We start from the raw sequence: 21,997 nt of genomic DNA, 5'->3' as shown, positions 1-21,997 counted from the left end.
CTGCATGCAGAACTTCGGTTCAGAGGCTGGAGCTCGGTGTATTCTGCAACAGCGGTAGCGACAATAAGCAGGGGTCGCCTTCTCCGGGCAGAGGAGATGAAAGCCAATGCTACATGTATGCGCCAGTCATCACCTAATCCTACCGAGAACATTTCTACAGGCTCCTAGGCAAAGGGGGTTTCTTTTTGGTATGTAGTAAATTTGCTTGGTGTGACACTATGCAATCCTTCACCTTCCTCGAATCGGTTGTATCTGCAGCATTCTAGATGAACCATCCTGTCGTATGATTTGATACCGCAACGGGCGCCAGACGGCTAGCCCTATACGGGAACCCAAGAAGGTAGCGTCACATTAGGCAGCTCAAGCAAGCGCAGAAGAGCCGCTTAGAATATGCCCAATTGATCCAGATCCTGTCAGACCATAGATTTCGCCATCGGATTTCGTGCATGCTTGGGTGATGTGGAAGTTGCTTTCCCCGTTTCGTCGTCACCTCAACCCACCCCGCAAGTTTGCGACACGTTTCCGGATCAAGGGTCCAATTCCTCCGGGGGATGACGGATAAATCAGACGAAGGTTCCCGACCGGTAAGGTACGGTATGCACGCCCTGCCGCGCTAGCTGTATGTCAGATCCACGTACAGGCCAGCTCTCCCTTACTCAGCCGTCGCCTCCGGGCGAGCTGGCTGGCGCAGGTGACATCTCGGAACGACAAGGGACGAAGTTGAATCTGATAGCTACGTGGAGGCAGAAGAGATCTAATTTGTTGGAAATTCTGTCTGAGAAATGTGTTGGTTCTTGGCGCTCTCGAGGATATTATGACAAGGGTCTAGAGCTAGATAGACAGGGACCCCTTCGGATGCATGGAGGGAGGATGGTCTTACGGACCACACGCAGTACGAGGGTAGACTGCGCCGCAGGTCAGAGAAAATGTAAGGCACTCAATGAATCATTGTTTACACAGAGGTAGTCACGCTATCAAGGCTTGGAAGTCTTCAATGTGCACATGCAGGCACGGAGGAGCCTTGGGCCAAGCCGCCAATGGGTGGCGGACGGGTAGGGCGATAGGACCCTGCTCCCTGTTAATACATCGGGCGGGCTGGGCCTCCAATCGCCCGTACGAAGTACTTCGGTTGAGGCTGGCGGGATCACGCAACACAGACTACCTTGTTTAGGTAGCTTAAAGTATCATTTCAAGGGTTCTACGACGTGGAAGGATTCAATACCCCTTCATGTGCAAGTCTACGGATACATATAAGCTGACAGTGGAGCCGCAAGCTAAGTATCCGAGGGGTGGATACTATCGTCTTATCTGAGCATATTTCATTGGACAAAAGTCCGAGGATGGAGGAACTTGATCTTTGTATTTCCCTGTCCGCCCCCCGAAGAGGCAATCAATATCTGATTGGCTCGGGTTACAGGTCGGCAGGAGGGACCGGTCCGTAGACGCTAGTCTTAGAGTAGAAAGCAATATCTAATTGGCTGCTGAGAGACCCACACATTAGATAGATCTAGATCTGTTCCTGTGATTGGCCACTTCTACCTTGAACTCACATCCTGACTGAACAAAATGATGCCATGCGCTTTGGATCCATTGTGGTTCCGAGACCATGCCGTAGCCTTGACACTACCTTCGTCTCTGGGAGACTTCGTAAGATGCTGCCTGCTTTGGATATAAAAGATGACAGCCGTGTCGTGAACACGCCGGTATCGTGTCTTCCGGCATACCCAACACTCCGTGCACATCGCCCTTCTTGAATTCGCCCCAAAGTCTACTTTCTCTGTCGTTCCGAGAAATCTTTAAATTTCGATTCGTTTGTTGAATAATAGTTGCAAAGATGGTGATGCTACGGTTGACTGCAGAGCAGTACAGGAAGCTCCCCATCCTGGTGGACGAGTCCTCCTGCGTGGGAAAAACCTATGTCATCACCGGAGGCAACTCCGGCTTGGGCCTGGAGACTGCGCGACACCTCGTCGCTTCGTCCGCCGCGACAGTTGTCCTGGCAGTGAGGAATCTTAGCGCTGGAGAAACAGCTAAGGCAGATATCGAGAAGTCGACAGGACGCAAGGGCGTCGTACAGGTAACCTCGATTTTCCCCAACCACTGACGGCCGAGAAAGATAGACTAACATTAGAACCCTGGTGGCAAAAGGTGCGGCATCTGGATTTATCAACCTATGCTGCCGTTCAAACCTTTGCCAAGCAGATCTCACAGGAGTTGGACAGGATTGACGGCTTCGTCTGCAATGCCGGCATCATGATCGACCAGTGGGAGACTTTCGAAGGCGTCGAGAGCAGTATCTTCGTCAATGTCGTCAACACGTTGTTCCTTGGAGCCTTGATGATGCCCAAGCTGAGCGAAAGCGCTCGCAAGTTTAGTATCGAGCCAACGCTCGTCTTCATTGTCAGCGTGTTGGGATACACCGTCAAGGCGGAGATGGACAAGAGTCGCAATGGGAGCGTCTTTGACGGACTCAACGACGAAAAACGCGCAAACATGGACTCAAGGTACGTCAGAGGAAGGTCCAAGAAAGAAAAGGCGGCATGTTGCGGGACTGACGCAAAATTACCAGGTACGCTCTCACAAAGCTCGTCGAGGAATTTGCTGTTCGTCAATTTGCGGCCCAGTTTCCCGTAAACCGCACGGGCGTGGTCATTACTATGGTTGCCCCTGGTCTCTGCACCACCGGATTGGGACGTGATGCGAGGACATTTACCAAGATCATGCATGAGGCGGTCCGGGCTATGATGGCCCGCACAGCGGAAGTGGGCAGTCGCACCATCCTGCACGGCCTGGTAGTTGGCGCGGAGGGTCATGGAAAGCTTCTTTCAGGCTGCAAGATCAAGGAGTTCTGGGTGCCAGACTGGGTTAGTAACGATGAGGGCCAGCGCTTGCAGAAGGCGACATGGAAGGAACTCGTTGCCAAGCTGGAGCAGGTGCAGCCTGGATGTATTTCTCAGATTTCGTAGACGTGATATTGACTTTTAGGAAGTTAGGCTGTAGGGGATATAAGATACCCTGATTAATTTACTTGTACTCGAATGCATTCTCTTCTGCCAAATACTTCACATCAATCCTAAATCTTGAATGCTGATGCTCGTTTATAGATGTTGGCTGCTTTCAAATAAGACTGCTCAATGCTATGTACCTTAGGTAAGTAGACCATAAGAGCTGGCTGTATCCTATGATGTGTTTCAGAATATATCAAGTCTACTAACTTTGCAAAAAAACGTTTGTAGAGTGGGAACGATCACATTGTTATCAAAGTCCCCGGTTATAAGCCTTAAATATAACGTCAATAAGAAATAAAAACACCAAAGAAACAGCCTACATTTGTAGATAAAACGCCGGTTACAGTTCGTTCTGAGTTCCCCTGACATTGCCCATTAAGTCGTGCATGCCTTAACCAAGAAAGACCATCAGTCCTCGGTAGAAACGATATACTAAATTTCTCAGTAACTACTACGAGGCACTCTTCCCCTCCTGGATGTCCAGGACGGCACAAAAGTTTCACTTTTGAAAGGAACTATCTCAGTTGGAGGCTGCATCTTTGGAAGAGGATTGCCATCCAAGTCTTCGTCACGGACCTGCAGCTCAAGCAAGTCCTCCACGCTCCCAATATGTCTCCCTGCAAGCCATTCGCGCCGCTTGCCGGCCAAATGGACAATGACATCGCCGCATTCAGTATTGACTACTGGCAAGTATCAGCATTAACCCAGAACATTCTTATACTTTGGAACCTGGATCGTCACTAGCTTTACTTACCTTGTCTCGTGGCCTCTGGCATTCTTCCCTCCAGATTGATTTCTGGGTTCACAGAGTAAACAAGGACGCCCTCATGCGCGAAGTCGAGCATCAAACTCTCAGAAAGCCGCGTAGAGGCTAACACAGACAATTGATTGTCGCTTGGAGGCGCCGCGGGATTGACGGAGAACACAGGAACCGCATTCACGATCGTCCTTTCACAGCTGCGCGAAAGAAGGGGCACCAGGGCCCGAGCCATGAGGCTAATACCCTTGACGTTGGCCTCCCAGACCTTCCACCAGGTATCCACGTCTCTCAATCCAGTTACATCGCCCTGAGGGATGACGGGTTTAGGCGAAGAAGCTGCGATGTTGATAAAAGTGTCGACATGACCCCACATCGAGCTCACCTCTCGTACGCCTGCTTCGACGCTCGCGGCATCACAGACATCGATGGTCAAAGCAAGCACATCGGGTGCCGGTTTACCGACGTCGATGGCTGCCTGGACCACCTTTTCGTGGGTATCCGAAACGTTGACGTGGTCAACGAGGGCAAGACGGGCAATTCCTGCGGCAGCAAACGAGATTGCAGTCGCTTGGCCGAGTGTCCCAGCTGCTCCAGTGACCAAGACGGTCTTTCTAGTGTATGCTGGAATCTCTGTGGCTGAACCCATGGCTTGCTAAGGTAGGAATTCTATCAACGTCAAAGTTGGGGAATGTGAGGGTGGTAAGAATTGTGTTCGGAATTTCGATGTCACCTCTCGAACAGCTTGATTTACCAAATAACGATGGGTTTGATTGCGCAAATTAGGCTTCACTTGACGTCCGACTAGGCATTCGACAGGTTCCGGTCTAGTGCGGAGTATGCTTTGCCGGAAACTAGTGCCCCGCGGCCCGGGACCCGAGTTAGATTTGTGGGTCTCGGGCCCGAGTTGTCAGCCCTGCGGACCCGAGTCAACGATCAAGAAGCCCAGTAAGCCACAAATCTGTGAGAACTCGAACTAGGAACAAGTGATACTATTGTTATCATGTTCTTCGCTCTTCGTTCCAGACCGGTCCCACCTTTTAGAGGCCATGCGAAGCGATTCGCTACTTCGGGCGGAGCAGGAGGGGGGTGAGGGGGGTGAGAATCTTGGGACGAACGCCCATCTTTGTCGCCCCTCGTCCTCCGGATCATCGATGCTGGCTACGCCGCCCTTGCAGAATCAACTGAAGTTCCCTCTCGTTCCGGTCAGTCTCACACAAGGGCTATCCGCTCTAGGCAGGCACCCATCGGAAAACGCCTCCGGCTGATGCGTTTGGCTCCTCAGTCCCGAACGGCTGTCACGGCTTCGCCTTAAGCGCTCAAGCACTCACAGCCCTGTGTTACAAGCTTCATATGGTCTTAGTATATCCGCTTATCGGGACGGAAGGATCGGTGAATGCGGCTGCCTCGAACTAGTGATCCCTCAGGGACGTATACAATGCCTCTGGATTGCGCCTCGGGGCCTCGATTCGACCAAAATAAAATACATCTCGCAAAGTACGGCTTCTGGATTGAGACTGGGCCCTATTCTTCAGCTTACCGAGGCCCCCAAACGAGAAACCATTCCCAATCGGGTTGGGAAGGATAGCGGCTGAACCCTGACTGAAGAATCCTACAATGTTCTCATCCAAACTATCACCACTTCGGGGCACACAGAAGAGCCTGGCATCGCTTGAAAGCGCTGCGCCCCGTCTCAGGGGCAAAACAATCTATCCACGATGGCCCTACAATGGCTTCATATCTGATGATGGGGGGCCTGGCGGCTGAGGCACAGCAAGCCACCATCGTGAACAGTTACGCGTGGGAAGGATATAAAAGTTCAAGGACCTCGTTTCAAAATCTAATCTTTTTGATGTGTTATCCAAGAAACCTGAACAGCAAGAAGACTCACGCACATTCGTTCCCATAGTAGTTGAAATGGCCCGCCACGCGATCTTTCAAGCCCTACCGGCTCTTTTGGCCTTCATCCAGACGGCATCAAGCACGCCCCTGACTTTCTCAACATTGTATCCTCGCAACGATTCTCAAATCGTATGGCCGACTGAAGTTTCTAGTCTGGTACACGATAAGTCCTGGGCTAGCTTCGGCGAAAAGACGACGCGTTGGTCGTCCTACAAGGCTCCTACCTTTGATGAGGTTTTCCTTCCCGAAACTGAGGAACAGCTCTCCCTTGCTGTAAGTTGGCACACATAGTATTGTTCCATTTGGCTGGAACTATTTGGACAGCAAGAAGCTTTGACTGATAGGATTCCGTGAATATAGCTTGAGTACATGTCCGGTAACAACATGACCTGGCTGGCCAAGTCTGGAGGTCACGGATATGCTCCGTCTCTCCACGCCATCCAAGACGCCGTCTTGATAAATTTGGAGAACTTCAATTACGTCAAGCTGCAAGACGACAACACAGCGGTCGTGGGGACTGGTGTCCGTTTCAGCGATCTCATCGACACCGTAGCGGCCGCTGGGCGAGAACTAAGTAAGCCCACCAAGATGAGAATGAAATGCTTGTATTTTCTAACTCGTGAGACAATAGCTGTGGGATCATGCCCATGTGTGGGTTCAACAGGCGCCATGTTGGGCGGTGGCCTCGGTCGCCTTCAGGGCCTGCACGGCTTGACTAGCGATGCCCTCCGCAAGGTCCGCTTGGCTCTGTGGAACGGAACCATCATTGAGGCTTCCAACAACGTCAACCCCGATCTTTTCTGGGGAATCAGGGGGTCTGGCCAAAACTACGGCATCGTCATTGAGTCGACGTACGAGACCTGGCCGGCGACGAATGGAGGAAAGCACTACAGTGCAGACCTCGTCTTCACCAAGGACTCCGTGCAACGTGTAATGGAGATCACCAATGAACTGACCGCGGGAGGTCTGGATGAAAAGTTGGCCGTCCTCATGTTCTTCGCATTGGATGCTACGACATCTCAGGTACGTCGGGGTGTCATTATCAAGCTTATCACTATTGTTCCTTGCTTACCTCTCCAAAGATCACCGTCATAGTCAACCTGGTCTACTCTGGACCGGAGGAAGAGGGCAGAAAGTATACCGAACGCTTCTCTTCCTTCAGCGTCGATCTGCAAGAGAACATGCTGGGCTGGGAAGAGCTGCCCACAAAGACGGTCCATGGTCTCATCCCTCAATCTTGCGCGACTGGACCGCGATACAACCTGCGCGCCCTCAATACCAAGGTCCTCAACCCGGCTACCTGGGTCAGCTTCACCGACGCATTTGAGACGTTCCTAGTAGCGAACCCTCTCGCTGCCGGCTCGGCCATGATGATCGAGACCTTCCCCGTGCAGGGAGTCAAGGCGCTTGCCGATGACTACTCGGCTTTCCCCCATCGCGACCACTTTGAGAACGTGATTGAGTCTATTGGCTCGTACACGGACGACTCTGTTGCCGACGCTGTGAACAACTTCTTCGCGGAGTGGCGCGATAAGTTTGCCGAGCCTAGCTCTTCGGGCTACGACAAGCTCTACGTCTACCAGAACTATGCCAACGAGGACGAGCCTCTGTCAGCTCTGTACGGATACAATGAGTGGCGTCATGAGCGTTTGACGAGCTTGAAGAACAAGTTCGATCCTCGTGGCTTCTTCAACGGATACCACCCAGTTCCTTCTAACGTTGCGGGCTGGAGCTAGAGTGGCCATGATCTATCGAGAACATTTTCGAGGGACGCATAGACTTTTTGTTGGTTACTGAGATTGTTGTATTCGCTACTGCTAGAAATTGAGTAATGGCTTGTATCAAACCCCATCAAAGCGTGTTAGAAAATCGCGAACTAGTCACATGATATAAGTGAAGCCATCATCTAAATATTCCTCCTAAACTTACTTCAAGATCTCCATTATACACCGTGCCCTGCTAGCGCCTACTTTTGGTATAGCGTCGATCTTGAAGAATGACTAGATTTGGACTGCATGAGCCTCTTTGATTGAGCAGGACAACAGGCTTAAACTTGTATCACCATAAAGATGTAATGTGAGGTTTCGCCCTTTGTGATTGGAGCAAGGTTGGATTAACATGTAAGAAATCCGACATCAGGTTAGCGTAGTCTAAAAATAGCCCATCCCGTTGGAGACAGGCAACAGCTGAGTTCATGGACTGCCAAGGGAGAGTACCCCGCCTGCCGTAATCTTCACTACCGACATCGAACAGACCGTTTGAGCGACCACGATGAGCCCTGCGTTGGTCTTCATTGAACAGAGTGCGGCGGGGATAGGCAAGTCTGACCGTCGTGCCCTTCGGTCTCATGTCATGAGGGGCAAGAATGCCGGCAGACCACGGCCCTCGACACGAAAACAAACGAACAATGTCCCCATCAAGCGTCAGCTGAAGATACCGCGACGGGTTTTCTGGAATGACTTCTGTCTAACATCGTTCCCGCAAGAGCTCGATCCTGACTCCACTAGGCTCATGCATCGGTGTACGGCTCACCCAACCCCTTGCAACCACCCTAGCCTTTATCATGAAGCTTCTCTAACTTGCTTGTTTCTTCCAGGGTTCCTAGACATCAGTGACGCGCTATTTCCTCCCCAGTTCTGCTACAAGTTCGATATATTGAAATCGATCTGGGTCAACTGCATACTGGTAGATGAAGCTTGTGAGTAACTCATGGCGGACGAATTCCCATTTTACACTGAACTCACCGCCGCCCTAGACTTTCACTCGACCTTAGCTGTGTCGGCATCCTACGTTGACTTCTTTGAACGAAAGCCTACCACGTCGTCAAAGACTTTGCATCACATATGTCAGGCATATTCGCTGGTCAACCTCAAACTTTCAGGCCCCCAAGCCATATCGGATAGCGCCATTGCTGCTGTCGTCACCCTCGCCATCTACCAACAGATACACCAGCAACACTCCACCGGCCTCGTGCATCTCAGAGGGCTTCATCGAATGATTGAGTTACGCGGGGGTATCGCCAGATTGATGAAGGAGAACCGTCCATTGGCCCTCAAGCCACTCAGGTAAGCAGCTTCTTCACAATCTGACATCCAATCTTCGACGCACAGAATACTCACAAACAGCAGGCTTGATATTGAATTGTCTATGCAAAACGGGTCACCTACGATGTTTGATAGTCTGGAAGTGCCGGTGACAACTGTCTTGTGCAACTCTAGCACCGTCAAAGAGCAGCTTTCTGCCTGTCCTCCTGGACTGCCCCGCATTATGCTAGATCTCATCGTTTTCGCTGGCATCCTCAATGACAGAGTGAAGAACGGACGATCCAAGCTCAACCCTTTAGACTACACAGAAACGCTCATATCACTCCTATACCGTCTCTTGGAAGGTGAACCTTTCAGTCAGCCCCTGCTTGCTTCGGAAGGCCTCTACGACGACGCAGCACGTCTCGCTATGCTGGCTTTCATGACCGGCTTGCTTCCCAACTACTGCCGTGATAACTTCAGTTCGTCGCTTCTATGCACTCGTCTAGTGAACGCCGTTCGAGAGCTCTATTCGACGCACAAAGACGCGCAAACTGGCGATTTTTCACTGCTGCTGTGGATCCTTTTCATGAGCGCTATCTCGGTTCTGAAAGTCAATGACCACAGCTGGCTGCTATTTGCAATCGCGGAGACTTGCGACCGTTCTGACTTGCGCGACTGGGCAAACGTTCACCACCATCTCAGTGGATTTCCGTGGATATACACACTGCATGATAATGCCGCGCGGTGTCTATGGGAGGAAGTTCGTGAAGTGAAGTTAGAGGATCGCGGCACCGCTCTTTCACCACCCGCAAAATCGACTCAACGCGGGCTTTGAAAACTAATTATTCGTCATTCGGAACCTAGCTAGACATTCCTAGGCGGAGAGGTACCTCGCTTTATGATACAACTCGGGAGAAATATAAGACTTGATATCCGGCTCACCCTTATCGGTGCACTGGTAGCTGATGTACGCGTGCATGCCCTTACCGTTCTCCAGCCCGCGGTGGACGGCAAGCTTCTCTAGCATGGCGAGATACTCGTTGCAGTAGGCTCCACGGCCACGCTCCCGGAGCCACGCGACCAGGTTCCTCGCAATCGTCAGGTCGTCGGGGCCGTATTTACGCGTGGGCAGGTAGAACTTTACGTCGGGCGTGCCGCTCGAGGGTGCAATGTCGAAGAAGTATGTGAAGCCCTCACACAGCGCATCAAAGTCGTCCCACTTGTTGTCGCCGCTCGCGGACGCCGGAGCGAACTCGGCGTCCTCAGGGTAGTCCTCGGGCAGGCCGAGGATGGCGAGGATGAGGGAGCGCAGGTCCTGCAGGCTGGCCTCGGAGACGTCGCGGAGTCCACCCATGGTAATGACCTCCCGGACCGAGTTGAAGCAGGTGTGGCGCGAAGTGAAGTACATCTTGAGGCGCGATTTGGACGGCGTTACGTTATCCATGCCCATGACGTTGGGCTTCATGAGGCGGCCCTCAGGGCTGTTTGCCAGGAAGTGCATCAGTGCGTCTCTGCCCGGGTGCTTGCCATCCGGATTTAACTTCTTGATCGCGGCGTCCCATTCCCCTAGCGTCGCGGGGTCACCGCCCTGGAAGAGCTTCCGCGGGAGGAAGTACGACTTGAGCCCGAAGCTGGCTTTCTTATTGTACTCAACGGCGTGCATCAGAGTCGTCGCTGGCGGCTCGCCGTCCTCCAGCTCCTTGGCGTAGACGGACCTGTCTGGGTTGTACAGCTCTGCCAGGAAGTGGCGGTACCATGAGAAGTCGACGCCCGAGAGGGCGCTTGGCACTTTCTCCATATAGTCGAGCGTGGCATCATGGTTCAGAGGGTCAGCGGCGGTTCCTGAGGAGTTGTTGATCGCCTCCCAGGAGTAGCGGATGTCGGGTTCGCCGGACGTGGTGTTCCATTTCCACGAGTACTCAAATGGCGAGCCGTCGTAAGCGACCAGGGACTTGAAGACCGCAGTGCCATCAGGGTGAGGCGCTGGGCCCAGTCTAGGGACCTGGATAGTTGTTGAGTTAGTGTCCAACCCGTAACAAAAGATGCGAAAGAGCACGAAGCAAGCTGCTTACAATCCAGTGGTAGTGGAAGAGAAGGGTCTCATATTGTAGCTGGGTAGAGTAACCTGCCGCGTCGATCATAACTGCGAGATGATACCCAGTGAGATTCCACCAAAATTCAACATCCTTGTTTTCCGCTGGCGGAAGACATTTCTTGAGTGACTGCCAAACCACGAGTGGCTTCTCAGGCTTCTCAGATTGGACTAAGGTTTGGGTTGTAAGTCCAGGCATCATGGGCTAGGACAAATGAACACGGACTAAAGAGTAATCATTCAACTCAGAGAGGCACGAAGGCTTTTACTGTACAAATACTTTACAGCACAATATATGGTGGTGAAGATGAGCTGATGTTGGCCGATTTGCGACCGGTCTAACAGGGTTGACAGGACCCGAGTTAGTTTAAGGACCACTTTGGGCAATTATGAACCGGAAGAGTTATTCTAAGGCAATGCCCCAGCTAGTGTTGGGACATGCCAAGTAGGATCCGAGGCCTGTAAGCACATACTGTGTAAGCCAACTAATAACACCAATGCAAATACACTGAGGGCTTGGTCCAAGTCAACTCGGCCCCGGACCCGACAACCTGCACCGCCCTAGTCTACACAGCTGCTTCACGAACGAGGGATGGCGCACGGACAGATTAGCTACAATTAGACAATTGAATACAACGGAAATTTCTTTTTCAGAATCATGTGATGAGAAAATAGTTCTTCAGTCCAGACCCCATGCACGTCCAGTTGAATAGGGTTGGCAAACTGCATCAGTGATAAGTCATGTTTGAGAGAAACTGTGTGCGAATAACGAACAATGTCTGTTCAGGTAATTCGTTTTAATTGCTTTAAAACCTAATTGATTCATGATTTCTCTGCAAAGTTCTCGTAAACTATTTACATGACCCTAGCTACGAGTCGAAAGCTTGACGAGGAATCCCGAAGGCTTGGCAAGCCACTTGTTCTCAACAGTCCACTCCTCATTTTGGTTTACCAATTGTATCTAGTGCGGGGGTTTAATTAATTTCCATTCTCAGATGAGTGGCAATGCTAGTCTACTCACGTTGTAGCGTTGCAATAACGAGGGAATGAGCTTATACATCTCAAAATAGGCGAGGTGTTTCCCGAGGCAGCTCCTGTGGCCAGCGCCAAACTTGTGAAGCCAATAACGTCAACGCGAATTCCAATTGAGATCTTTCTTGTTCGTCAAACTTACAGTCAGAAGTGTATTGTACATGGAGGCGTGCTTCTCTTCATCACACAACCATCTCTCGGGTCGCCAGAGGTCCGGTTCGGCACCATACAGTGACACTTCGCGGTGCAGCGACCACGGGTTCTGGGGAGTTGGAGTAAATTGTCAGCATCAGAGTGTCTTTAAACTCAAGCCATAAAAAGAAGACAAAAAAGAATTGTCGCCTTACAATCCCGATTCTTGTTCCCGGGGGAATGTGGTACCCGTCGATCTCCAGTCCACAATCAGGAACCACGCGCTCGAACGGGAGGGCAAATGGTGGATGCATCCTGGTGGCCTCTTTGACACAGGCGTCAAAATAAGTAAGAGATTTGGATTCTTTCCAAGTCGCGAATTTGGAGAGTCGCCCCGCGGCGGTGGCATCGTCGATCTCCTTTTGAAGCTTTGCGAGCGACGCTGGGTTTTTGAGGAGATGGTATATCAAGGCGCCAGATAGAATACTTGTCGTGTCTGCACCTGCCACGATATTGGAATTGACCCAGGTGGGGAGGAACCTATTGCGAGTTGTGTCAGTCCAGATTTTTTCATTACTACATGCGAGGCTCAAAATGCTACATGTAGGCACATACATTGCTGGTAGAGTGTGGTCTTTGGCATTCTCAGAGATGAAGCTGGAAAGGAAGTCTTTTTGGCCGAGGTCACCTTTGCCGCTCTCGAGCAGATTCATTCGCTCCCTGATTCTAGCGGCACCGAATTCTACGAGCGGGTTTCTTTTCGCCGAAACGGGAATCAGAGGGTTGTCTCTCCACAAGTAGTCAAGCCAAGGCATTTGCGTATTCTGTTGTATGCCAAACGATTAGCATAGCGTTCCATTATAATCATACTGGTGATCATAGATTCTCACGTACTGCAGCAATCATGTTGAAATAGCGCCAGTTGTTCTCAATGACGCCTTCAACATCGCCACCTTTATCGAGACATCCAAGTTCCCTTGAGAACGTGACTTCCCCAAGAACGTCGAACATGAAATATTGCATCCAATTGAATAGGCCGACTTCAACGTTCTTGTCTAGGAACAGCTCGTCTAACCGCTCGAACAGATGTTGCATAGTAGAGTTCACGACCGGCTCAAACGCCATCAGATTTGTGAGCGAGTACAGATTGGCGACGGGACGCCTCATTCGCCGATGAATATCCTCGTCTCGAGTAGCGAAGACATCTGGAATCTTGCCGCCCTTAATCCTCGGCATTATTGAGTCGTAGAACTCGGACTGCACTGGAGGTTAGTCTTGCAACGATATGAACATCAGAGAGTTCTAAGGACGTCGGGCTCCAATGCTAGCATCGCGTACCTTCTCAAATCTTCTTTTGAAACCGTATATCTTCTCAATTGCACCGGGCTGGGAGACCATGACGGCATTGGGACCAAACCGTACAACGGTGCCATACTTGCTGTGCAAATTGGTGTGAATTTCGTGAGCGTTGCCAGTGTTGACCCACGATCGACGGATGAAGTTCGTGAGAGCTGCCGCAGGTGGTCCGGGGATGTGTCTCAACCGGATGTAGGAACGCGCATTGTCCAGAACGAAGATGAATATGCCTACGACCGCCAGGAATCCAACTATACGACAGGCTCTGTCATCGAAACTCTCAAAGAGCCCTTCCGAAAACATTGCGGCGGTGGTAACGGATATGTGGATGGATGGCTGATGATCGTCAGCTTGGTATCCCCTTTCGCTCTCGCGACGTATGATACTGGTGGTCAATTCTTACGCGATGGAGACTTAAATGTGGTAGCTAGATACCAGGCGTAGATTGCATCACTCGGGTTATTGGCTGCGCCTTTCCTGGCCTGCTCATCGAACAACTCGGGTCCGACTAAGTCAGCTCGGCTATACCTGACGAGAGACAAGGTGTGTCAGGGATCACGTTCCTGAGATGACACCAGAAGGAGAGATATGCCACTTCTACCAAGGCTGGTGGAAATCAGAACAGGGGCGAGACGGCGGAAACAGTCTTTTCTCCCAAAGTCCTGCTTCGAGAGTTATTGTTTTCTTCTCAGCATGTCTGAAGCGAGATTTCAGCAAATTGATTAGTCGTAAAGATATGGTTGTGAAAGTATGTTTCTTGTACAAAAGAAGAAAATGACGCCAAAGCTAAGAAGCTTCGTTTGCTATAGTCTCACTTAATATCTCTCCCAATTCTTTCAAGCAAAAATTTGTAGCCCTCCATGACATAGCCCCAACGGCTCCCATCGGGATCCCGAAAGAGATCAAACAGATGAGGTTGACCAGGGGCAAGAGTAAGCCCCGACTGAATGCCCGCATCTCTCATCGCATCGACTGTACGCTGGGCCTGCTCCCATGGAATCAGATCATCTCCAGTGCCGAAAACAATGTGCGTCGGTGACTTGTAGTTGCCCTTGACAACCTGGGCATAAGGGCTTGCGCGCACTACCTCATCTAATGCGGGTTGCTCCAGTTTGTTATATGCGGTCGCGGCGTGTGATGGCACGTCCGAGCCCGAAGGCAAGCCACGGAAAAGAACGGGTAGTGTCTGTCCGTGCCAGTTCATGTGCAGCACGACACGGCTGCGAGGGTCTTTTGGTGCTATCCAGCCTGCTGCTGCCATCATCTTTGGAGGCACGTTGTATGCGGTGATGGGGGCAGGAGAGACCCCGTCAATGACATTGTAGGTCTCGTTTGCGAACCCACTCGAGTGGTCTGGGACATTTGGCTTCCGCCAGAATTCGTCCTCATAATCAGTCGGGCAATAGAAAGCAAGGATCGCATCTGGAGCTGGGATGCCACGCGGTACCGAGGTCCAGGCCAAGGACATGGCCAAGGTGCCCCCGGTAGACCAGCCGACTACCACAGCTCGGTTGCGGTCGAGAAGGTTGTTAGTTTTCGTTTGAGTTAGCTTCAGGTCTGGCAGGGTGTTTCTTGCCCAAGCATATGCTGTGACAACATCAACAAGCGGCCCACTGAGAATGGTCGTCTCCGGGCAAAGCCTGTAATCCACGCTCACGGGTAAGACACCATTGTCTAATAGAAGTTGGATTTGACGCAGCCGCACGTCCTGACGTGACAGCATCACATGCCCTCCTCCGTGAACTATGAGACCTGTAGCGGAGCATCGTCAGCTCCAGTGTCTATGTACAAAATGCGAGCTTCTTGATTTAAACCATACCGGTAACCCAATTCCTATGCGCTGACGCCTGAGATGGTGAAGGGTAGTGAATGTCTGCTCGAAGCGGCAATCGCTTATCTGTGTGCGTGAATACGACTGTTTCAACGCCGCCAGCCTTCTCCTGGGGTATGCTGCGGTGTTGAGATGCATCCTGAACAGGCTGCTTGAAACCCGTGATGACCCTGCAGACCTCAGACTCGCGTTTGTGGCCGCCCGTCCAAGAGACGTGTTGGAACCCGACCTGCCTCATTGTATCATCCCAAAATTCTGGAGTCGCCAGCACGTAGGGGCGGCCGTCGTCGTATAACCACCAACCGTCCAGGAGACCGAACACCATGTCCAGCCAGTAGTTTCGCGTCGTAAGTTCAACGAGCGACACGAAGCCATGAGGCCGCAGGAGCTTGTTGATGTTGCTCAGAGAGTTGTGCAGGTTGGTAGTGGCGTGGATGCAGTTCGTGGCTAGCACGATGTCGTACTGCCCAAGATGCTGTGCCGCGGGCGGCTTCTCGATGTCGATAGTGCCATACTTCATGCAATCGAGCCCGGAAAACTTTCGCTTGGCCCCCGAAACCAATGCGGAGGAGATGTCGGTGAAGGTGTACTCGATAGGTATCCCCTTCTGCACAAGCCTGTCCACTACCCATTGCGTTGTTGCGCCTGTTCCCGCTCCCAGTTCAACAATGCGATACTTCCCGTCAGGTCCAGGGGTGGACTTGGACAATGCCTTCTCGAGGAAGGATGTGAGAAGCTGGGAATTGATGATGAACATGGGGGCCGTCGCGTACACGTCGTCAAGCACGCTGCGGTTCGCCTTGGTGCCGAACAGAATCGATAGCGGATCCATCTTGCCACTTAGAATCGCAGCCATCCTTGAACCACAGATATTCAGGAGGTTATGCTCCTTGGCATGCTGGGGGAACTCCGCAAGGATGTCCTCGAAACGGCTGCTAGAGGGCGTGGTGTCGACAATTGTCTCTGAGCGGACGTACTGCCTGCCATCGTAGTCGGCCAGCTTGCCGCGTTGGAGGATTTGGTGGAAAACACCCAGCATACGGTCATGTCTCGCTATCACTGGAATCTTAGGAATTTTGTCGCCGGGCCTCAGCGCACTGAGGTCAACGCCGAGGTCCGAGAAGGCCTCTACGACGTAGGCGAGAACCAAGTCTGCTTGCTTGTCGGCTACCTTGGTATAGAAGTTACTGAAGCCGTACATTGCGGCGAACTTGTCGAAATCATCCTTGATGCCCTCAAACTCCTGAGCTGCACTGGCAAGGGCTGGGCTGGCCGGATATGAGAGCAGCTGCTCTGTCTTGAGCGGGATACGAGTGTTGTCGATGATGACGCTAGAGTCAGTGCCGTCTGTCGAGCAGCCAGAGGACGGCGTTGGGGACGAGTCGGCCGTGCTGGGCTCCGTCGTTGCCGCATTGTCAACGGGTGCGGCGGCGCTAACGAGAATGTCGGTGAGGTCCCCGAAGGTGCAGGTGTCTGTGAAAGAGGATGCGTCGATGGAAACTCCGAACATCTCCTCCATGTCGCTCATGAGTTCCATGCAGAGAAGAGAATCCAGGCCGCGATCGATAAGATTCGTCAAGCGATCAAAGTCAGTAGCCGGGCACTCGAGATGGTTTCCTAGCAATTCTGCTAGTCGCGGTATCAAATCACCGCGCTCGTTTTGCTCTTGTAAGACGGCTGGCCCTGCCACTGACGCGTGATGCTGGAATTCAGAGTCAGAAATGATGTTTCGATCCGCCGGATTCGTGGGTTGGTCGAAGGGAACAGCTACAACGGGATTCTTCAAAACCTGAGGGGTCCCCTGAAACCTCTGAGATGCTTGTTGAGCTCCATAGCCATCGAGGTAGGCGCAAAGGGCTGAGAAGGTCTGCATATCCTGAAGTTGATCCTGCGGGATCAAGATCTTGAACACCTCGTTGACCTCAGATACGATTTCCGTAGCCATCAGAGAGTCAATGCCCAATTCCTCAAGCGTGGTGTCACCATGGAATTGATCTGCTGGAACGTCTGTCATCTTGCTCAGCAAGTCACGCAGCTCATCTGCCACACTCGGAGCAATCGCTGGTCGGACCGGCGGTGAAGATGGCAGTATGCTATTGAATGCAGCCGCGATGCTTGGAAGAGAAATGGAAGCTGGCGATGGAGCCTTCAAAGGCGTTGCCTCAGTTGTGGCGGGCTTGATAGCTATCGCCGAACTTCGTTGGGATGTTTTGGAACACACAGCCTCAGAATTATCGGAAGGGTTCGCCCGGGACAGAATCTTGGCGAGAGATGCCATCCTAACTCTGCTAAACTTGGCTCCGGAAGCAACGAAAACGAGCTGTCCAGTGATCTTATCTGTGACAAAAATGTCGTTGCTGCTCTCCCTGTCGCTCGTAGCGGTGGATATCGCAAAAACATCCCAGCCAGGGCTGCTCCCTTCGGCCTGTGCCTTGCCAAAATCAGGCGACAATTGAATGCGGTCGACGTATGTAGAGACGAGTACATCATCTGGCGGACAAGGAGCAAGGCAGTTGGCGTATAGACCGGGGACCTGGAAGAAGTTGTCGATAGCGACGGGTGTAGAGACGAGATCTTGTGTGCAGGTAGGCTGTGCCTTGGGCAAGACAACATCGGCAACGACGGCACCGTCGCTGTTGCCGGCGACTCTGCGGACGCCTTGGTAAATGTCGCCGTATTGAACGACCCTGGAGAACACCTTGTACACAAGCTTGCCTTGGACAGCTTCGCCTCCAGGCTGCGTAGCCATCTCGGTAAACATCTGACCCATGTCTTGGTTCTTTTGCATGCGATGAAGGAGCTTGCTGGTCCGTTCTAGTTCAGTCGTGATGCTCTTGTCGGTTGACGGTACTATTTCGCACTTTCCGGTAGCATGCGTAGTAGTGACCTGCGATTGTCTACTTGAACGCTCTTGTGAGACGAAGGCAAAGTCGAACTTGTAACCAATCTGATCCAACGGACTCAAAACAAGCTGAACGATCCTATCCTCCCCCATTCCGAGGGGCGTGGAAATCTCCAGATCATCTACACGTGCAAAAGGCGCACAAGCGATGTTCTCAACGGCCGCGAGCTGCTTGGCGGCCTGCATGACTAGCTCGATATACATAGTCGCTGGACAAAGTGCCTTGTTCAGCACAGCATGGCCACTGACGAGCACCCTCCAGCATTCGGAACGAGGATCGATGGTAAAAGTCGCATTTCTGGGGCCACGGGATGCCCCATCTTGAAACCCGGATAACGTAATGAGCACCGGCTCTGGCTCTGGCTCGACGACAAGAGACTCGGGCGCTTTCGCCGGCACTTGGGACAGCTCAGATGAGATCCCCGCCTTAAGGTCGAAGTCCAGCCAGTGTCGCGTCTTCTCGAACTGGTAGGGAGGAAGATTCAGGGCTTGATAGCTTTGCTTCTGGAAATGGTGGAAATGCCAGAACTGAACATGGTGGCCATGCCTCCAGAGATTGACGGTTGTGTCTGCTACCGAATTCAACGCGTCATCCCGAGTCAAGTTAATGGGACAGAACAGGTGGTCATCGGTGTTGCTGGTAGAAAGAGCGCGTCTAGCGATGCTAGTAACCGCTGAGTTAGACCCAGCTTCCAGCCATGTGCATGCGCCGAAGCGGGCCTCAATACGTTTCACGGCATCTTCGAAGTAGACGGGTGAGCGAGTGTGATCGGCGACTTGCTTGGCCGTGATGTCGAACAAGGTCTCTCCCATCGAGCAGGTCTCGAAGTGAATCACGGGCTTGTTAAAAGACAAATTCTCGACGAGCTTCTCCAAGTCCGCAAGAATCGGGTCGCTGAACCTCGAGTGGAACCCGTGCGTGACATTCAAGACCTTGGCCCTGCCCTTAGGACTTCTGCTCATGAATTGAACGTGAGCAGCATCGACTGCAGCAGAAGACCCCACGAGAACATGACTTGAAGGCCCGTTGAAGCAAGCTATCTCGAGACGGTAGTCAGAAGAGACGTCCAGTCTCTGCACTGTTGAGATTAGGTCCTTTGTGGTCTCGTAATCAGCCTCTAGAGCAATCATGGAGCCCCTTTCCGAGCCCCATTTCTGGCGCATCAAAAGGGCTCGCCCATACACCAATTTGAGGCCGTCCGCAAGAGACAGAACGCCAGCAACGACCATAGCGACGAGCTGACCGAAGGAATGACCCAAAACGCAATCAACTTGTAAGCCGCAAGCGATCCAGGACTGAGCGCAGGCATAGTGAAGGGCAAACTGCATCGTCTGCAGCGAAACCACATCATCAACTGGCTGGGTCGCAAATATACCCGGATAGATTCCCGGGTGTGCGAAGCCTTGTATTATACCGTTGCATTCGTCAAGATACTTGCGAAGGAGTGCCGAACTGTCATAGACGTGCTTGCTGAGGCCCACAGAGCGGGAGGTTTGGCCGCCGAAGATGATGACAACTGGATTGGGCTTGGGGTTGATCTGGCAGAGAGGTGACTCGGGATTGAAAGCCACAACCTGAAGTTGATTTTCCAACTCTGAAAGGCTCGAGGCTGTTGTTGCAAGCATGTTTGGGAGAGTCCGATTCTGCCTCTCGCTCAAGTTGAACCCGATATCAGCCAGTATTTCGACCTCTGAAGCTGAGCCCCTGCGGAGAGAGGAGATATAGTCTAACAGCTTGGCGGCGTTCTCATGGAGGCTCTTGACACTGTTGGCAGTAATGATTACGGGGAATTTATCGATGTTACTTGATGCGGTGTCTTGGTAGCTCCGTGCCAGGGGGGTCTTCGAAGGCGGCTCCCTGACGAGCATGGCGGCTATACTACCAGCTGCCCCGTAATTGTTCACACAAGCAACGAGTGTGTCGGCAATCCAAGGGATGGTTTCTGTCGGGATCGACATTCGCCCGGGAACCAGGCTAATCTTGGGATGAGGAGATTGAAAATGCGCCTGTCTGGGAATGGCGCGATACTGCATCATCAAAAGAGTCTTGATGAGACCAGCGACTCCAGAAGCCCCTTCAGTATGACCGATGTTTCCTTTCACAGACGCAAAATGAAGAGGGACGTCTCTCTCCCCGCTGGCGAAGACCTCCTTGATGGCGCCGAACTCGAGGGGGTCGCCAACGGGCGTCCCCGTACCGTGAGCTTCAACGTAAGTAACGTCTTCAGCCGCGATACCAGCCGTAGTCAAAAGCTTGCGGTAGAGTTCCGTCTGTGACGGGCTATACGGAACGGTGATGGGCACTTTGCTGCTGCTCTGCCTAACAGCGGTAGCGAGTATCGTGCCAAGCACATTATCGCCGTCGGCAACCGCATCAGAAAGTCGCTTCAAAACGACAAGGCCGACTCCCTCGCCACGGCAGTACCCGTCAGCACTGGCGTCAAAGGACTTGCTCGCGCCAGTGGGGCTAAGAAATGAGGCGGCAGCCAGGTTCTGGTAGAAGAATGGGCTTGTGAAAATGGAGACACCGCCGGCGATGGCGCTCTTGCAGTCGCCGTGCAGAATTGCTTTGCAGGCAGCGTCGATGGCGACTGCTGATGATGAGCAGGCCGTATCCAGGGCAATTGAAGGTCCAGACAACCCGAAGAAGTGGCTGATCCTGCCGGGGACGAAAGCTCTCAGAGTCCCCAGAGCAGAAAAGGCGTTGGCCGGATGGCTGGCTACGTTGTCATTGTAGTCTGACGCACATACGCCGATAAAGCAGCCGACGTCCAAGTCGGGCTTGCGGGGGCCGAAGAAGCCGGCCGACTCAAGAGCTTGGTAGGAAACCTCTAGCAGGAGTCGTTGCTGAGGGTCTAAGGACGCTGCTTCGCGGCCTGACTTCTTGAAGAAACGATGGTCAAAGCTGGCAATGTCGTCAAGGTAGTTTCCGAAGTATACCGTCTTGTCCGTGTCACGTTGGTGTTCGTGAGCAGGGAAGCGTCCGCTGGGTGGTTCGCTTAGCTTCGACTCTCCCGCGTCTAGCATGCGCCAGAAATCCTCAACTGAGTCGGCGCCGGGAAATTTGCAACCCACGCCGACGACAGCAATGGCGTTGGGTGGCATGTCCTCCGTGAGGAGGCTGTCTGTGCTAGTGGTAGACATTGTAGGGTGTGGTTTATATTTCTCCTTGTTAAAAGGAGTTAAAGAAAGTTGAAGATGCTGGTTGACGTTTGGAAAACTGGAGTTTCTTCAGTGTGGGCACAAGGCCATCTCAAATAACTCATTTTCTAATAACTCCAAATCCGGAAGTAATTCATCGTCTACCGGTTTGCAGGTGCAATTGTGCCTCCAAGATGACTTGAGATATTTAGAACCAATCATAATGTCTCAACCGAGTTGCAAGGGTGCCAGGCCCGCAGAAGGACTCATCGAGGGCACGTTGAATGCACGAACTCGGGTCTCTCTGACTTGCCCCAACTCGGGTCCCGCGTCCATTTAACACTCCAACAGCGTGAAAATACAACATAGATTATTATCGACCTCAAATTCCCATTGCAACTCATAATATCTAGATTGGTGAGGCTCATATCATTCGTTGCAGATGGGATCTGAAGCAAACACTCCGTAAGATATGGCCTGGTTGTAATTTCCTCGAACATAGCCAGTGAATCCCCGATTTCCTTTCTTGAAATCTTTCATGGGTAGTCTCATGAGACCTTTGCAATAAATGTCTTAGCAGTGCTTCCAGTTCAGTGAGCCTGGCTTCGTGCCTAGATCCGTCTTCGTGCTTCAACAAGTACCAACCCAAGCAGTGTTGCACATTTTGTTTTGCTCTGGTGTGGTTCTTGTTGATGCACCAACTGTCCGTGGCCTAAGCCGTTGACTTATGGAGAATTGTGTTGCTCTAGGCATCACATGGGTTTCATTTCATCGACACATAATATCTTTGGAAAGTACATAACTGACTGATCTGCAAC

The 21,997-nt window shown here is 52.1% G+C and overlaps 8 protein-coding genes across 8 annotated transcripts; 4 read left to right on the top strand and 4 right to left on the bottom strand.

The window, feature by feature from the left end:
• Positions 1 to 621: 621 nt before the first annotated feature.
• Positions 622 to 966, top strand: CCOS01_01491 (uncharacterized protein; the record flags this gene model as incomplete). The annotated part of the gene is made up of 1 exon (XM_060449686.1): positions 622 to 966. One exon carries the CDS (start codon positions 622 to 624, stop codon positions 964 to 966), a length of 345 nt encoding a protein of 114 aa, XP_060321124.1.
• Positions 967 to 1,834: 868 nt separating this feature from the next.
• On the top strand, positions 1,835 to 2,966 carry CCOS01_01490 (short-chain dehydrogenase; the record flags this gene model as incomplete). Its single annotated transcript, XM_060449685.1, has 3 exons — positions 1,835 to 2,077; positions 2,149 to 2,504; positions 2,570 to 2,966. 3 exons carry the CDS (start codon positions 1,835 to 1,837, stop codon positions 2,964 to 2,966), a joined length of 996 nt encoding a protein of 331 aa, XP_060321123.1.
• Positions 2,967 to 3,449: 483 nt separating this feature from the next.
• On the bottom strand, positions 3,450 to 4,414 carry CCOS01_01489 (uncharacterized protein; the record flags this gene model as incomplete). Its single annotated transcript, XM_060449684.1, has 2 exons — positions 3,450 to 3,688; positions 3,763 to 4,414. 2 exons carry the CDS (start codon positions 4,412 to 4,414, stop codon positions 3,450 to 3,452), a joined length of 891 nt encoding a protein of 296 aa, XP_060321122.1.
• A 1,268-nt stretch (positions 4,415 to 5,682) lies between these two features.
• CCOS01_01488 (uncharacterized protein) lies at positions 5,683 to 7,403 on the top strand (the record flags this gene model as incomplete). Its single annotated transcript, XM_060449683.1, has 4 exons — positions 5,683 to 5,940; positions 6,028 to 6,241; positions 6,299 to 6,690; positions 6,750 to 7,403. 4 exons carry the CDS (start codon positions 5,683 to 5,685, stop codon positions 7,401 to 7,403), a joined length of 1,518 nt encoding a protein of 505 aa, XP_060321121.1.
• A 535-nt stretch (positions 7,404 to 7,938) lies between these two features.
• On the top strand, positions 7,939 to 9,528 carry CCOS01_01487 (uncharacterized protein; the record flags this gene model as incomplete). Its single annotated transcript, XM_060449682.1, has 4 exons — positions 7,939 to 8,188; positions 8,264 to 8,365; positions 8,423 to 8,732; positions 8,796 to 9,528. The coding sequence occupies 4 exons, from the start codon at positions 7,939 to 7,941 to the stop codon at positions 9,526 to 9,528; spliced, it is 1,395 nt and encodes a 464-aa protein (XP_060321120.1).
• Positions 9,529 to 9,567: 39 nt separating this feature from the next.
• Positions 9,568 to 10,984, bottom strand: CCOS01_01486 (aromatic prenyltransferase; the record flags this gene model as incomplete). The annotated part of the gene is made up of 2 exons (XM_060449681.1): positions 9,568 to 10,695; positions 10,766 to 10,984. 2 exons carry the CDS (start codon positions 10,982 to 10,984, stop codon positions 9,568 to 9,570), a joined length of 1,347 nt encoding a protein of 448 aa, XP_060321119.1.
• A 666-nt stretch (positions 10,985 to 11,650) lies between these two features.
• CCOS01_01485 (uncharacterized protein) lies at positions 11,651 to 13,608 on the bottom strand (the record flags this gene model as incomplete). Its single annotated transcript, XM_060449680.1, has 7 exons — positions 11,651 to 11,746; positions 11,807 to 11,896; positions 11,960 to 12,079; positions 12,165 to 12,489; positions 12,565 to 12,773; positions 12,844 to 13,206; positions 13,288 to 13,608. The coding sequence occupies 7 exons, from the start codon at positions 13,606 to 13,608 to the stop codon at positions 11,651 to 11,653; spliced, it is 1,524 nt and encodes a 507-aa protein (XP_060321118.1).
• A 508-nt stretch (positions 13,609 to 14,116) lies between these two features.
• Positions 14,117 to 21,182, bottom strand: CCOS01_01484 (beta-ketoacyl synthase domain-containing protein; the record flags this gene model as incomplete). Its single annotated transcript, XM_060449679.1, has 2 exons — positions 14,117 to 15,057; positions 15,125 to 21,182. 2 exons carry the CDS (start codon positions 21,180 to 21,182, stop codon positions 14,117 to 14,119), a joined length of 6,999 nt encoding a protein of 2,332 aa, XP_060321117.1.
• Between the last annotated feature and the right edge of the window lie 815 nt (positions 21,183 to 21,997).

Source organism: Colletotrichum costaricense (assembly GCF_030867565.1).
Source record: "Colletotrichum costaricense strain IMI 309622 chromosome Unknown Scaffold_1.1, whole genome shotgun sequence".
Classification (NCBI taxonomy): domain Eukaryota; kingdom Fungi; phylum Ascomycota; class Sordariomycetes; order Glomerellales; family Glomerellaceae; genus Colletotrichum; species Colletotrichum costaricense.
The sequence above is the reverse complement of the archived record's forward strand: the minus strand, read 5'-3'. Positions and strand labels throughout refer to the sequence as shown.